Below are 15,140 nucleotides of genomic sequence, written 5' to 3' on the forward strand. Positions count from 1 at the left end.
CAGCAACCTAAGTGGAAGGAACACTTTAAATTCAAATAGCAAGAAAGGCAGAGAATTAGCAAAGCACTCTGGGAGAGCAGTCTAAATGGAAGAGACCAAGGACAGATGAACATGGATGTTGAATTCTGAACCATTTGATGACTACCCACCACCCCCATGAAAGATTCTCCTCTTGAAGCAATAGCTATAATGAAGCCTCTAGAAAGTCAAGTATATTCTGATTGGCAAGCAAATTATAATTTTAAAAAATGAGTGTTCCTGAAAGAGCACCCGAAAAGGTTGGAAAGAGCAGTTCCACACATAATTGCGGAGGGAACAGTGCTTAATTTCAGTGTGACTCTGAATTATTGCCACAACTTTAACGGGTCCCTTGCTAAATTACCTGACTAGCTCTGACCGGCTAATGCTCCGTGATTGTAGGGCCGACGTGGAGAATCTCAACAGCCACAATGAAGCCGAGCTCCGGCGCCAGTTTGAGGAGAGACAGCAGGAGACGGAGCACGTGTACGAGCTCCTGGAGAATAAGATCCAGCTTCTACAGGAGGTAAGCCGGGCTTCCGACGTCCATGCCCACAGGGCCTCTTTCATCTCTTGCCCTACTGCTCTGCCTCCTGGCATTCGCCTTTCCTCTCCCTGCTCTCCTTCCCACTCGTCAAGAGTCCACAGTCTGGGGCTCCTAACTTAGGTGGGGCTTTGCAGTCTTTCACCTTTTCGTGCTTTTCATAGGAATCCAGGCTAGCAAAGCATGAAGCCGCGCGGATGGCAGCTCTGGTGGAAGCCGAGAAGGAGTGTAACCTGGAGCTCTCGGAGAGGCTGAAGGGGGTCACCAAGGACAGGGAGGAGGCACCAATGGCCCGGGGCAATCCTGACCAGTACACTGAGGCCCTGGCCCAGCGGGACAAGTAGGTGCCTTTGATACCCTATTTGCCCCTTGTCTTTCCCCTGATTGCGAGGCTACAGGAGCATGTACCAGCTGCACCGTACCCTTTTAAGGTCTTGCAGGATAGACCTTCATGATTCCCAAGGCTTTAATGCCCCCACAAGCAAAGGTTGTTTTTTAGGCTTGAGACTCCAATGGTATCCATGAACAGAACTCATTTCTTAGCAGTCAGGAGACCAAGTAGAACAATGGTCAAATGTTCTGTAAGTAGAATAATGGTCAAATGGTGGCAAACAAGAGACATGGATTCACTTCTTCCTTGTTAAGCACCTGCTACAGGCCAGACACTGGCCTCAACACTAAGGATACAGAGATGAAAGACCCAAGTCTTCTCATCAAGAAACATGTTACGTGATTTTCTTTCTTTCTTTTTCTTTCTTTCTTTCTTTCTTTCTTTCTTTCTTTCTTTCTTTCTTTCTTTCTATTTTATTCTCGAGTTAGTTAACATACATTGTAGTCTTGGCTTCAGGAGTAGAACCCAGTGATTCATCACTTGAGTATCACATGTTACATGATTTTAGTAAGTTCTCTGATAGAAGAAGCATGGGATGCTCTGGGGACATAGAGATTGTCACCTATTCCGGACTAATAAGAGCAAGGTGCCATTGAAGGTTTCCTGGAGGAGATGAAATCCTTGCTGGGTTTTGAAGAATGAATAGGAGTTCGAAGAAATAGATAGGAAGTGGGTGGGAAAGGGAAATATTCTGTGCAGATGGAGAAACTGCAAGTGAGACACAGGGAAGGGTATACTGTCAAGACCAGCAAATAGCTCTACGTAACTAAGGGCAGAGGGTCTGGGAAAGACTAGTGAAAGGTAAGCTGGGAATAGGGTTGAACTGTGCTGGCTCTGTCTGCCGTAAGGAACTTGAATTTCCTCCTAAAGGTAATTGGGCAATTGTTAAGGTCACCCATGCCTAAATTAATACACAGCTCCTTTGTGATCTCTTTACCTCCAGTTCTGCCCCTCTCTGTTTCATTGCAATCTAACAATTCCGAGAAGTTTTGAAGTGGAAAATTCAACAATATCACACTGGCACATAATTTAGCCTCTTAGATGCATGATACTATGGTAATACTATGATCATGTCATTGCAGAGCCATTGAAAATGCTTTGCAACACCAGGGAGCACCTGGGTGGCTCAGTCGGTTAAGGGTCTGACTCTTGATTTTGGCTCAGATCATTATCTCACAGTTCGTGGGAGGGAGCCCTAAAGTTGGGCTCCATGCTGACAGCTCTCTCTCTCTGTCTCTCACTCTCTCTAAATAAATAAATAAGCAAGCAAACTTTAAAAAATAATAATAAAACAATATAAAATGCCCTCCAACACCTTCAGGAGATAAGATCCATTCTCCTTAGCATGGCCATCAAAGCCTTTTATGATCTGCTTCCAATTTCTCCCAGACTCAACCCCCACCATGACCCCTTCACACTTCACTGATGCAGGACTAGTAATAATAATGACTAATGTTTGTTGGACTCTTACAGCCACGCTGAGTATTATAATGCTGGTTATATCTTCCAACAACCCCATGAGGTGGGGATTATTACACTTTATAAATGAAGACACCTGCCATTTACAGAGTTGGTAACACGGCTGCAGGCATTGCTCGACTCTTAAGCCCCAAATCTACCCATTGCCTCCAGAAGCAAACAGTACAATGTCAGGTCTCCAGAATTTTGTTCATGCTTTTCCTTCTGTGGGAAACCCTTGCTATCTTTTCCTTCCTGGTGAACTCCTATTCAGTCTTCAAAACTCACTAAGGTGCCAGCTGTCACTTCTGTATTTTGTGCCAACAGAATTAAGTCCCTGGATCGTTGCCTTGTTTTACATACACATCCCTTATCGTACAGTTACCAGTGTGGTGGCATGTTTGCTTCCAGATCTTTCCTGCTAGATTCTCTGAGGCCCTTGTTGCATGTCCATATCTCAATAAACACTTGTTAAACAAACAAAAGAAAACATATGTACATGTAACCAATAAATTAGGGAGTTTATATCAGCTGTCCTTACCAACTTTGTAAAGTTGAGTGAATAGATCATCTATTGACGAAGGGCCAAAGGAATACATAACTTTGGAGGCCTGAGAAAAAAAGAAATGTTCTAGCACAGATACTATGGGAAATTTGATATGGAATCCACATTCATCATCATAATTACTATTACAGCTTGCATTTACCTGATGTTTTTAAAGTTCTTTCTCCAGGCACCTGGGTGGCGTAGTCAATTGAGCATCTGACTCTTGATTTTGGCTCAGTTCATGATCCCAGGTCATAGGATTGAGCCCTGCATCAGACTCCATGTGGAACTTGCTTAAGATCCTCTCTCCCTCTGTCCCTCCCCTCCAAAAAGTTCTTTTTCATCCACAAATTTTTAGTCAATCCTCATATTCGTAATTTATAATTTACAATTTATACATAATTTATAATTTTTAAGTTAATTTACAGTTTGTGAGTTCCCTACTTGATTTTCTGGTATCTCTCACCTTTCTGCCAACTAGTTGCCTCCCAAGGTACTTTCACTGTCTTACACACCTATACGGGAATAATAATGACAATTGGAAACATTTCATTTAGTACCAGCATGTTTTCTAAGGACAGGTATCTCTAGTACTCTCAGACTTAAGGGAAACAGCAGTTTACACCTTGTACAGAGCAGATGAGGAAGAGCTGTTGATTTGAACCTGTGGTTTGTATACTTTACAGCATGCATGGCCTGATAACTGAAATCCTGGTCTGAATTTCCTGTTTCTAGAGAAGCTATCGCCTCTTCCCCACACCACCCCCCCCAAGCCTTTGTTCCAGCAACTCTTCCTCTATCTTGTATCTTTATGCCTTCATTCCTTGACTCACTTTACCTTCCTTCCTATAGCTCCATGACAGCACTCAAAGGACTATACAATAGATACCTCTGTTTTGGTAGCACTTCTTACACTTTATTACTGTTCTTTGTTTATGTAGCTGTGTCTCCCCACTCCCCAAGCCCCTGACACACACACACACACACACACACACACACACACACACACACACCCCAAAAGAATTTAAGTTTCTACAGAGCAGAGGTTGTGTCTTTTCCAACTTTATATTCCCAGGTATTTGGCAAAGGGTCCTGAGTTTACATAATGGCTATCCAGGAATTGTTTCTTGAGTGGAACAACCAGAAACACAACTTCTGGGCCCTTCTTCCAACAGTTCCACATCTATGATCTGTAGATCTACGGGTCAGCTTCAGGAGGCCCATGAACCTGGTGAATATGTAAGTGGAAAGGCATTTGTGTATGCATGAAGGGATTGGGGCAGAGAATACATACATGGCTTTCTGAAGACACCTATCAGAGTTCAGTGACCCCCAAAGGTAGAAACCTACTGGACTGGATCATGCTGTCTTTGTAGTGGGCTGAGAACTAGAGGCAGTAATAGCACCATGACCATAATTGTCATTCTTACATTTTCTTTGCTCCAGAAGAATTGAAGAACTGAGCCAGAGCCTGGCTGCCCAGGAGAAGCTTGTAGACCAGCTCTCACAAGAGAAACAGCAACTGCTACGTCTCCTGGACACGCCAGCCAGTGTGGAAGTGCAGGTGAGGGGCGGGTGAGCCTCCGGAGGGGTTTGCTTCCGTATTGGTTATCCATTGGGTTATCTATGGCTGGGGAGCAAATCCCTGCGAGTCTAGCAGGCTAACACACCATGTATTCGCTGTCCCATACCTCTTGTGGGCCAGGAAGTGGCTGGGCGCTCTGCTCAGGGTCTCACAAGTCTGGAGTCAGGGTGTAGCCAGGCTGCCTTCTCACCCGGAGGTTCACTTAGCGAAGCGTCCGCTTCTGGGTTCCCTCAGGCCATTGGGAGAATTCGTCGCTGGGTGGCTGTGTAAGTCATGGCAGCCTGCTTCTTCACAGGCAGCAACAGAGAGAAACAGGCGGTCTGTTGCTTCTCCCGCCTTTATGCATTCTTTTAAGAGGCTCACCTGATTAGGTCAGGCCCACAGTTACATCCCTTTTGGTTAACTGAAAATAAACTGAATAGGAACCTTAACTAACTGCATATGCAACATCCATTCACTTTTGCTACATAACATAGCATAACTATGTGGGGATAGTCCATCATCTTTGCCATGTTCCATTCCTTACAAACAAATTGCAGATCTCACCTGCACTCAGGAGGTTGGGATTACACAACGATCTTAGGATACCAGGGGGTGGGAATCATTGGGCCCATTTGAATTTTGCCCACCATGCTGAGTGATTTATAATTATATAGAATGTATAATGTGAGGCTTTTTTTCTTAGTTAATTTTGGTTTTATTTGTTGGTCTTTTTAATTCCAGTATCATTAAGTGTTATATTAGTTTCAGGTGCACATAATGTGTTTTTTTTAATGTTTATTTATTTTTGAGAGACAGAGACAGAGATGGAGCAGGCAAGGGCCAGAGAGGGAGGGAGACAGAATCTGAAGCAGGCTCCAGGCTCTGAATGGTCAGCACAAAGCCCAATGCAGGGCTCAAACCCATGAACTGTGAGATCATGACCTGAGTGGAAGTCAGACACTTAACCAACTGAGTCACGCAGGAACCCAGCATAATGTGGTTTTAATAGTGAAGAACTCTTACTATGATAAAAATAATTGTATTAGTCTATATTGTTGCTCTTGAAGGTTGCCTCAGAGGGAACTCCCCATTTCCATTCAACTTTCAGTTTTCTAAACTTTTTTATTTCCTAAAAGAGCCCTAGAATATATCTGTGCCCGAGTAGCATAAGCAATTACTGGATATTCTTATAAGTCTTAGGCCAGTGATCAAGCAGACTGTAGGGTTTAATTTATGATTCACAGATACCGAGGTTGGAATCAGGATAAAAAGAACAGTGATCAGAAGTAGTTTAAAGCACTTCCCGACCTTTCCCATGTCCCAGCACAAGTAGAAAACAGTAATATTTGTAAGGTACAGGGGTAAGTGGGTAGAGCTTCTTACCTGGAGGAGGTTGGTCCGGGTGCTCAGGCCACCAGAACAGCAGAAATCACTATCTTGGCCATACTTGTAAACTTCTTGGACTGTGGCTCCATTTGGGTTAGAAAGCTCTGGTTAACAAATTCAGGAGATGATGTATATACATGTAATTTGGCAGACAGGAGGGGAAGATAAAGTCTGCAGGCTTCCCACAAGATATATATTGAAATATATGGAAAGTTTCTGAAAGGACTTTTTTTTTTAATTCAAGTATAATCAGCATACAGTGTTATATTAGTTTCAGGTGTACAATAGAATGATTCAACAATTCTCTACATTTCTCAGTGCTTGTCAAGATAAGTGTGCTCTTAATCCCCTTTATCTGTTTCCCCCACCCACTCCTGTCCCCCAGCCTCCCCTGGCAACCACCAGATTGCTCTCTGTATTTAAGAGCATGCTTATTGTCTCTTTTTAGAAAGATTGCTTTATAGGCAAAGACTATATTCAAAGCTCTCAGGTCCTATTATTTCTCTCCAGGAGGGACCACAGCAGAATGTCCATGGTGCAGAGCAAACTGGTCACAATGAGAATCCTATCTCACTTTAATCTCCTAGGCAAAAAGAAATATTTTTCTTAAATTTTTTTAGCTTATTTATTTATTTGAGACAGTAAGCAGAGGAGGAGCAGAGACAGAGAGACTCCCAGGCAGTCTCTGAGCTATCAGCCCAGAGTCCCATGCAGGGCTCAAACCTGCAGACTGTGAGATCATGACCTGAGCTGAAACCAAGAGTCAGACGCTTAACTGACTGAGTCACCCAGGCGCCCCGAGACAAAAAGAAATATTGAAGCGCTTTCTATAACATCTTGGGCCCATTTAGTCATATTCAAGTGGCTCTAATTATTATAACATAAAACCTAGAAGTGAATTCACAAGATTTCTTAAATATATATTCCTAGTGTAATTTAAAGTATTTACAATGAATATTCAACAACTTTTCAGTAGTAATAACTTCACATGTAGCATTTTCTATACTCCAGGTGCTGCTCTAAATACCTTATATATTTACTCAATTTAAGCCTCAAAACAATCCTGTGAAGTATACTAACATATGAGACATAAAAAGAGTAATTTATAATAAAATGTTTATTTTAATATAGAAATTCACGAACACAATTATATTAGAAGACCTGTAGAAATAATCAGGTGCGTATATCTATATGGCAAATCACCGTGAACATTACAGCCTCAAATGTAGTCTAGGACAGTCATGCTATGTTGATAATTTAAAAACGGCAGGTTGGTGATGCCATTAGTCATGAGGGTGACAATGCCAAGGTGGAAAACTCTTGGTAAATTTCCAACAAAACAAAAACCAATGCTTTCTTAATTTTCATAAAGTAGTTTAATTTGTGGAAAATTCATTGTGTATTAACATTGTGTTTATACATATATATATAGCAGAGCTCAGTTCTAGGTTCAGGGGATTATATGACGTTGTATTAGCTCACTAGTGTCCCCTGGAACATTTAGATCATTGAGTAATGAAAGCACAAAACAAAACTTCATATTTTAATCCTACAGAGCTACTAACAATGCTAATACTGTTCCTGCTCCAATCATAATAATAACATGTTGGTACTGGAAAACAAAAAACTTTACTGCAAATGAAAATATTTTTGTAAATGTTTATTTATTTTGAGAGGCAGAGCATGAGCAGGGTAGGGGCAGAGAGTGTCCCAAGGAGGCTCTGCACCTGCATCAGCCCAGGGCCTGACATGGGGCTCAAACCCACGAACTGTGAGATTATGACCTGAGCTGGAATCAGAAGTCAGATGCACAACCGACTGAGCCACCCAGGTCCCCACAAGTGAAAATATTCTTTAAAAATAGTCATGTTCATCAGAGACCATGGAGATAATGCCACTGGTCCACTCGTATAATGATCAGGCATCCAGAGACGCAGCTTTTACTGAGTGTCCATGAAGCAGTGTGATGCCATGAGCCAGGGAGGAAGAGAGGAGTGGGGAAGAGTCCTGCTCCTGCCCCAGGCACTGTGTGGAGCACTGACCATGCCATGCTTTCCCAACTCTGCCCACAGCCTGTGAAATACATTAGATAGGGGTCCCTCGGCAGGTAGGGAAACCAGTATTTAGATGAAGTGACTTGAGCCAAGTTTTTAAGGCAGTAAGTGGTGAGGTCAGAATTTGAATGTAGTATTCACCACTCTGTAAGAGCTGGTATCCCAAATGTACACAGGTGTACTGCGGATCGAAAAAAGATCTACAGACAAAATTCAAAACCATCTCTCAAAAGATCAGTGAACCAAAATTTCCCGAATTTTTCAGTGAGCAAAAGAGAAACTACCCATGAAACAATAATTCCTCATTCTTCCCTCCCTCAGTTCCCGATAACCTCTACTGTACTCTCTGCCTTCATGAATTTGTTTGTTTTATGCATTTCATATAAACTGGAATCAGATGGTTGGATGGATGGATGGATGGATAGATGATAGATAGATAGATAGATAGATAGATAGATAGATAGATAGATAGATAGATACGAATAGATAGGTAGGTAAGTAAGTAGGTAGATGCCATTCAGAATTTGGGACAATGGTTTGTCCTACCCATTGTAGGCTGTCTAGCACCCCTTACTCCAGTCATCATTGTGATGACAATAAAAACAAGGAGCACTTCCATGAATTTGCAAAATGCACTTTAGGAGGTGGTATAGTTGCTCAGTAAGAACCGCTGGTCTGGGGAGCTTAGCTTCCAAAGAGTTTATAATCCAGTAAGACACTGGCATATAAAGAATTAAAATACAGGATGATATATGAAGAGAGAAAAATACATGCACAGTGCTGAAGGAACCCACAGATGACCAGGATTAACTCTACCTTTGAAAGTCAAAGAAAGCCTCACCTGGAAGTTACCCTTGGCCTGGGCCCGAAGGGCTGAGTATACCAGGCAGAAAACAGAAGTGCATTTTAGTCAGGAACAATATATACAGTAATGTGGACCATAGTTAAGAAAATTGGGAGTAATTGGTAATTACTCAAATACATCCTAAGCATTAGGGACACCTTAGTGGCTCAGTCGGTTAAGTGGCCGACTTCCCCTCAGGTCGTGATCTCACGGTTTGTGGGTTCGAGCCCTGAGTTGGGTTCTGTGCTGACAGCTCAGAGCCTGGAACCTGCTTTGGATTCTATGTCTCCCTCTCTCTCTGCCCCTCCCCAACTCATGCTCTGTCTCTGTCTGTCTCTCCAAAAATAAACAAACATTAAAAATAAAATACATGCTAAGCATTAGAGAGTGATGAAATACATAACTAGAACATCCCATAGGTGTCAAGCTAAGGACTTCACGTTATAGGTAACAGAGAATTAAAAAAGAAGTTAAGCAAAACGGCTGTATAGGCTGAAGGTTGACTGAGCAGATAATTGATGTCATCTCATGAGGTAGCGACTCATGATTTGACACAGCTGCTAACTGCTTCGTCTAGTCCATTCATGAATTAGACAGGGGCAAAGAACCTTATAAAACCAGTTATAAAGTACTTTGTCTCCCCCCTCTGTCTATAGTAATGCATGGCAACTCTTGCTGTCGGTGACACCTAGGCCTCTGCTGTGGGTGTCGTCCTTGTATGCCTGCAGTAGCCGCCTCTTAGTTCCACTGTATTACCCTCTACCCTTTGTCTGCCACGCCACCTCGCACCACAGGAGCCACACCCCCACAACGTGGAAGGCTCAAGTTCACTTCCTAAGTGAGGCAGAGGCCAAAGATTTCCCTCCTCTCCAGCAAAGCCATCCCTAGAGTTCTGGCGAAGGACTCGCTTCCTCCCCCTCCCCTGACCCTTCACAGCCGAGAATACCACGGCTGGGCTTTGGAAGAAGGAGAGCTCACAGACAGCACACATCTAGGTCTGAGTTGTCAAAGCGAAAACACTCCCCTTACCCCATTTCTCATAGGTCAGTACTTCTCATGTGATGTCAGTATGAAAGTCTGGACCAGGTGTAATCTCTGAGAACAGGAAGTTTCACTTTGGAGCCTTCCTTCCCTCAACTGAAGACAGAAGTTTTGATAAAGATTATTTATTTAACTGATTTTACCATCCCTCAGGTGTTTTCCTTTTCTGTCACACCAAAATGTTGTACAGCATCCATTTTAGTGGCGCTTACACACTGCTTATGAACTTTGACCATGTAAAAACTCCGTAGAACAACAGAAAAGCTATCAACTTGACACACCACTGATTGACATCACTCTGTGTTTGTTTCCAATCCTCCGTGTCCATTCAGATGGAGAGCATGTTGTTGTGATCAGGGTATTCAGAAGCTTTTTAATGTGGCTGCCATGCAACTGGTCTGCATCTTTTTTAGTAAAAAGAAAACCTAATACAGTGAAGTTTACAAAGTAGTTTTCTTTTCCTTCGTGTTTTCATGAAGCTGCAGATGAAAGACCTGAAAAGTTGGCACTACTTCCAGTTATTTTTCCCTTCTACAGATTAGTAAAAGCTTCATTTTAAAGAACTTTTATTTTTTATTTTAAAAAACTTTTTAAAATTTATTTATTTTTGAGAGAGAATAAGAGTGGGGGAGGGACAGAGAGAGAGGGAGACACAGAATCCGCAGCAGGCTCCAGATTGGGGCTCAAACTCACAAATCACAAGATCATGACCTGAGCCAAAGTGGACGCTTAACTGACTGAGCCACCCAGATGCCCCTAAACAACCTTTTAAATGAAACCGGACGTGGAAGGTGTGAAGGCAAGGGGAAATGATGTAGTTGCAAAGGAAAACCTGGAAGAATTCTTATTTTATTTCATGTTTTTATTCTCCAGTTTTCCCCCAGCGTAATATAAACAATATTTATTAATGTGTAACTTCAGCGTGGTTGCCCTAGAAAGTGAAACAGGACAACAGAATTAGGGTGAGGCAGCCATTAAGCAGTCAGGACCTTCCCACTCACATGAATCAGCAGATAGTCAAGCCATTGCATTTATGCCTCGTTTGGAACCTAATGTAAATAGCACTGCATGCAGTGAGGCGTATTTCTTAAAATAGCAGACATTCCAACGTTACCATGGAAAGATCTGACATGGAGGTTAAGGCAAGAACACGCTCTAAATGCTCAAGGAAGACACTGAAAACCTTGCGGGGATCAGTAGCTCAGGCAGCTCCAGCCAACTTCATATAAGATCTTTTTCCGAGGAGCTTTTCTGTATCCTCTTCTTAAGCTGATGAACGTTGGAGGTAGAGGCTCATTTATAAATCCTCATTCAACCCCACTGTCTCCCAGACACACCCTTCACTGGTAACAAGTCTCAAAAACAGGCCTCCTCATCTAAGGCCATCAGAGTCCTGACCCTGACCCTTTAGAGCAGCAACAGAGGTGGAAAAAGAAGGGATTTCATCAAAAATATATCTTGAGCACTTACAAGTACTATCATGTGAAGGAAAAAGAACACAAAGATATGTAAGGTTTAGCCTCTGCCTTCTAGAGATTATAGTCTAATTGGAAGGTAAGAAAGCCACTAATGGGAACAAAATACAAAGCAGTAGAGAAAGAAGAAATCATTAGGGACTGGGGTAGGCGGTAAAGATTCTGATCTGTAAAAGTGGGTATGGTTTTAAGAGGAGATGAAAAGGAAAGGCATTCGTTCATTCATTTAGTTGTTCAGTGATTGTTTACTATTCAGAGTATCTCAAAAGAAACAATGGAACAGATCAAGGAAACCAAGAGCTGCTTCTTTGAAAAGGTAAACAAAACTGATAAACATTTAGCCAGACTTATCCAAAAAAAGAGAGAGAGAGAGAGCATGTGCGTGCCTGTAAGAGTGGAAGAAGGAGGGAGAGGAGGAAAGAGACAAAGGACTCAAAAAAAAAAAAATCAAAAAGAAGGAAAATAACAACTGATACCACAGAAATACAAAGGATTTTCTTGACTATTTTGAAATATTTATGCCAACAGATTGGGCGGCCTCGAAGAAATGGATAAATTCCTAGAAACATATAACCTTCCAAACCTGAAGCAGGAAGAAATAGAAAATTTGAATAGACCAATTAATAGCAAGTAAATTGAACCAGCAAAAAAAAACAAAAAAACAAACAAACAAAAAAAACTCCCAACAAACAAAAATCCAGGACCAGATGGTGTCACAGATGAATGCTAACCAATGTTTAAAGAAGAGTTAATTCCTTTTCTCAAACTATTTCAAAATACAGAAAAGGAAGATATCCTTCCATTCATTCTTGCGAGGCCAGCATTACCCTGATACCAAAACCAGATAAACACACTACAAAAAACACAAAAAGCAAAACAAAGAAAACAACTATAGGCCATTATCTCTGATGAACATGGATGCAAAAATCCTCAAGAAAATATTAGCAAAGTGAATCAAACAGTACATTTAAAAAAATCATTCATGGGGCTCCTGGGTGGCTCAGTCAGTTGTGTGTCAAACTCCAACATAGGTCATGATCTCACAACCCATGGATTCGAGCCCCACATCAGGCCCTGCGCTGACAGCTCAGACCCTGGAGCCTGCTTCAGATTCTATGTCTCCCACTCCCTTCCCTCACTCCCTCTCTCTCTCAAAAATAAATAAACATTAAAAAAATTAAAACAAATCATTCATCACCATCAAATGGGGTTATTCCAGGATGCAAGAGTGGTTTTAATATTTGCAAATCAATCAGTGTGATATGTCACATTAACAAGAAAAAGGATTACAAACCATATGATCATCTTAATAGATGCAGAAAAAGCATTTGACAAAGTACACCCATTCATGATAAAAACTTTCAACAAAGTAAGTTTAGAGGGAACATAATAAAGGCCATATATGAAGAGCCCACAGCTAACATCATATTCAATGGTGAAAAACAGAGAGCTTTACCTCTAACATCAGGAACAAGACAAGGATGTCCACTGCCGCCACTTCTATTCAGTGTAGTATTGGAAGTCCTAGGTATAGCAGTCAGACAAGAAAAAGAAATGAAAGGCATCTAATTGGTAAGGAAGAGTGAAACTTTCACTACTTGCAGGTGACATGATAATATGTATAGAAAACCCTAAAGATTCTACCAAAAAACTATTAGAACTGATCAATGAATTCAGTAAAGTTGCAGGATAAAAAATTAATATACAGAAATCTGTTGAGTTTTTATACACCAATAATGAAGTAGCAGAAAGAGAAATTAAGAAAACAATCCTATATATAATTGTACCAAAAATAATAACACCAAGAAATAAATCTTTAAATGTTTATTTATTTATCTGGAGGGCAGGGGGGAGAAGGAGAGAGAGAAGAAGAGAGAGAATCCCAAGTAGGCTTCATGCCTTCCACACAGAGCCCAATACGGGATCCATCTCACAAACTGTGAGATCATGACCTGAGTCAAAATCAAGAGTTGGATGCTTAACCAACTGAGCCACCCATGCACCCCACCAAGAAATAAATTTAACCAAAGAGGTGAAAGAACTGTACTCTAAAAACTATATAAGACATTGATGAAGGAAATTGAAGGTGACACAATGGAAAGATATTCCATGCTTATGGACTGGAAGAACCAGTATTGTTAAAATATCCATACTAACCATTGAATTGTATTAATGCAATCTCTATCAAAATACCAACAACATTTTTTCACAGAATGAGAACAAGTAATCTTAAAATTTGTATAGAATCACAAAAGATCCTGAGTCGCCAAAGTAGATTTGAAAAGATAAACAGGGGCGCCTGGGTTGGTTGAATGTCTGACTCTTGATAGATATCGGCTCAGGTCATGATCTCACAGTTGTGGGATCAAGCCCTGCATTGGGCTGCCTGGGATTCTCTTTCTCCCTCTCCCTCTCTGCCCTTTCCCCGCTGGCACTCACTTGCGCTCTCTCAAAATAAATAAACTTAAAAAAAGAAAAAGCTAGGGGCGCCTGGGTGGCTTAGTCGGTTAAGCATCCGACTTTCACTTAGGTCATGACCTCGCGGTTCGTGGGTTCGAGCCCTGCTTCGGGCTCTGTGCTGACTGCCAGCTCAGAGCCTGGAGCCTGTTTCAGATTCTGTGTCTCCCTCTCTCTCTGACCCTCCCCTGCTCATGCTGTCTCTCTCTCTCTCCTAGAAATAAATATAAAACATAAAAAAAAGAAAAGAAAAAGCTAGAAGTATCACAATCCTAGATTTCAAGATATATTACAAAGCTATACTGTGATCAAAATAGTATGGTACTGGCACAAAAGTAGACACCTAGATTGATGGAACAGAATAGAGAGTCCAAATAATTTATGACAAAGTAGGCAAGAATATACAGTGGGGAAAAGACAGTATTTTTACTAAATGGTGCTGGGAAAACTGGACAGCTACACACAAAAGAATGAAACTGAACCACTTTATTATACCATATACAAAAATAAACACAAAGGAGGTTAAAGACCTAAATGTGAGACCTGAAACCATAAAAAGAAAAAAACCTAGAAGACAACATACGTAGTCATCTCTTTGACTTTGGCCTTAAAAACATTTTCCTAGATATGTCTCCTCACGCAAGGGAAACAAAAACAAAATTAAATTATCGGGACAACACCAAAATAAAAAGCTTTTGTCACAGCAAAGGAAACCATCAACAAAACAAAACATCAACCTACTGAATGGGTATATATAAACAATATATTTAATAAGGAGTAAATATCTAAAATACATAAGGAACTTATACGACTCAACACCAGGAACCTCCAAATAATCCAATTAAAAAATGGACAGAGGACCTAAATAGACCTAAATAGATATTTTCCCAAAGAAGACAGAAGGCCAACAGACACAGGAAAAGATACCCAACATCACTAATATCAGGGAAATGGAAATCAAAACCACAGTGAGATATCACCTCACACTTGTCAGAATGTCTAAAATCAAAATCAAAATGTCTAAAATCAAAAACACAAGAAATAACGAGTGTTGGCAGGTGAAGATGTGGAGATAAAGGAACCCTTGCACACTGTTGTTGGGAATGCAGGCTGCTGCGGCCACTGTAGGAAACAGTATAATCCTCAAAAAATTAAAAATTGAGTTACCATATGACACAGTAATTCCACTATTGGATATTTACCCAAAGAAAACAAAAACACTAACTCAAAAAGATCTCTACATTTATTGCAGCATTATTTACACTAGCCCAGATATGGAAGCCACCCATATGTCCATCGATAGATGATTGAGTAAAGAGGATGCAGCATATATATACAATGGACTATTACTCAGCCAT

General features: G+C 41.2%; 1 protein-coding gene and 1 long non-coding RNA gene across 6 annotated transcripts in view; one reads left to right on the forward strand and one right to left on the reverse strand.

Annotated features, from left to right (window-relative positions):
- LOC144234341 (myomegalin) overlaps positions 1 to 15,140 on the forward strand; it is a 189,231-nt gene that overhangs the window by 84,073 nt on the left and 90,018 nt on the right. For all 4 annotated transcript variants that reach the window (XM_077767682.1, XM_077767740.1, XM_077767733.1 and 1 more), the window contains exons 6-8: positions 421 to 544; positions 727 to 902; positions 4,405 to 4,522. In XM_077767682.1, coding sequence (XP_077623808.1) covers positions 421 to 544; positions 727 to 902; positions 4,405 to 4,522 — 418 coding nt within the window. The remainder of the gene's footprint in view (positions 1 to 420; positions 545 to 726; positions 903 to 4,404; positions 4,523 to 15,140) is intronic.
- Positions 1 to 15,140, reverse strand: part of LOC144234409 (uncharacterized) — a 35,319-nt gene that overhangs the window by 10,566 nt on the left and 9,613 nt on the right. The window contains exons 2-4 of one of the 2 annotated variants that reach the window (XR_013335938.1): positions 12,782 to 12,849; positions 5,909 to 6,015; positions 4,768 to 4,830 (exon numbers count right to left, since the gene is read on the reverse strand). This is a non-coding gene — a long non-coding RNA (uncharacterized LOC144234409). Of the gene's footprint in view, positions 1 to 4,767; positions 4,831 to 5,908; positions 6,016 to 12,781; positions 12,850 to 15,140 lie in introns of those variants that run through there. The other variant, XR_013335942.1, reaches the window with a different exon arrangement.

Source organism: Crocuta crocuta, unplaced genomic scaffold (genome assembly GCF_008692635.1).
Source record: "Crocuta crocuta isolate KB4526 unplaced genomic scaffold, BGI_CrCroc_1.0 scaffold180, whole genome shotgun sequence".
NCBI classification, from domain to species: Eukaryota; Metazoa; Chordata; class Mammalia; order Carnivora; family Hyaenidae; genus Crocuta; species Crocuta crocuta.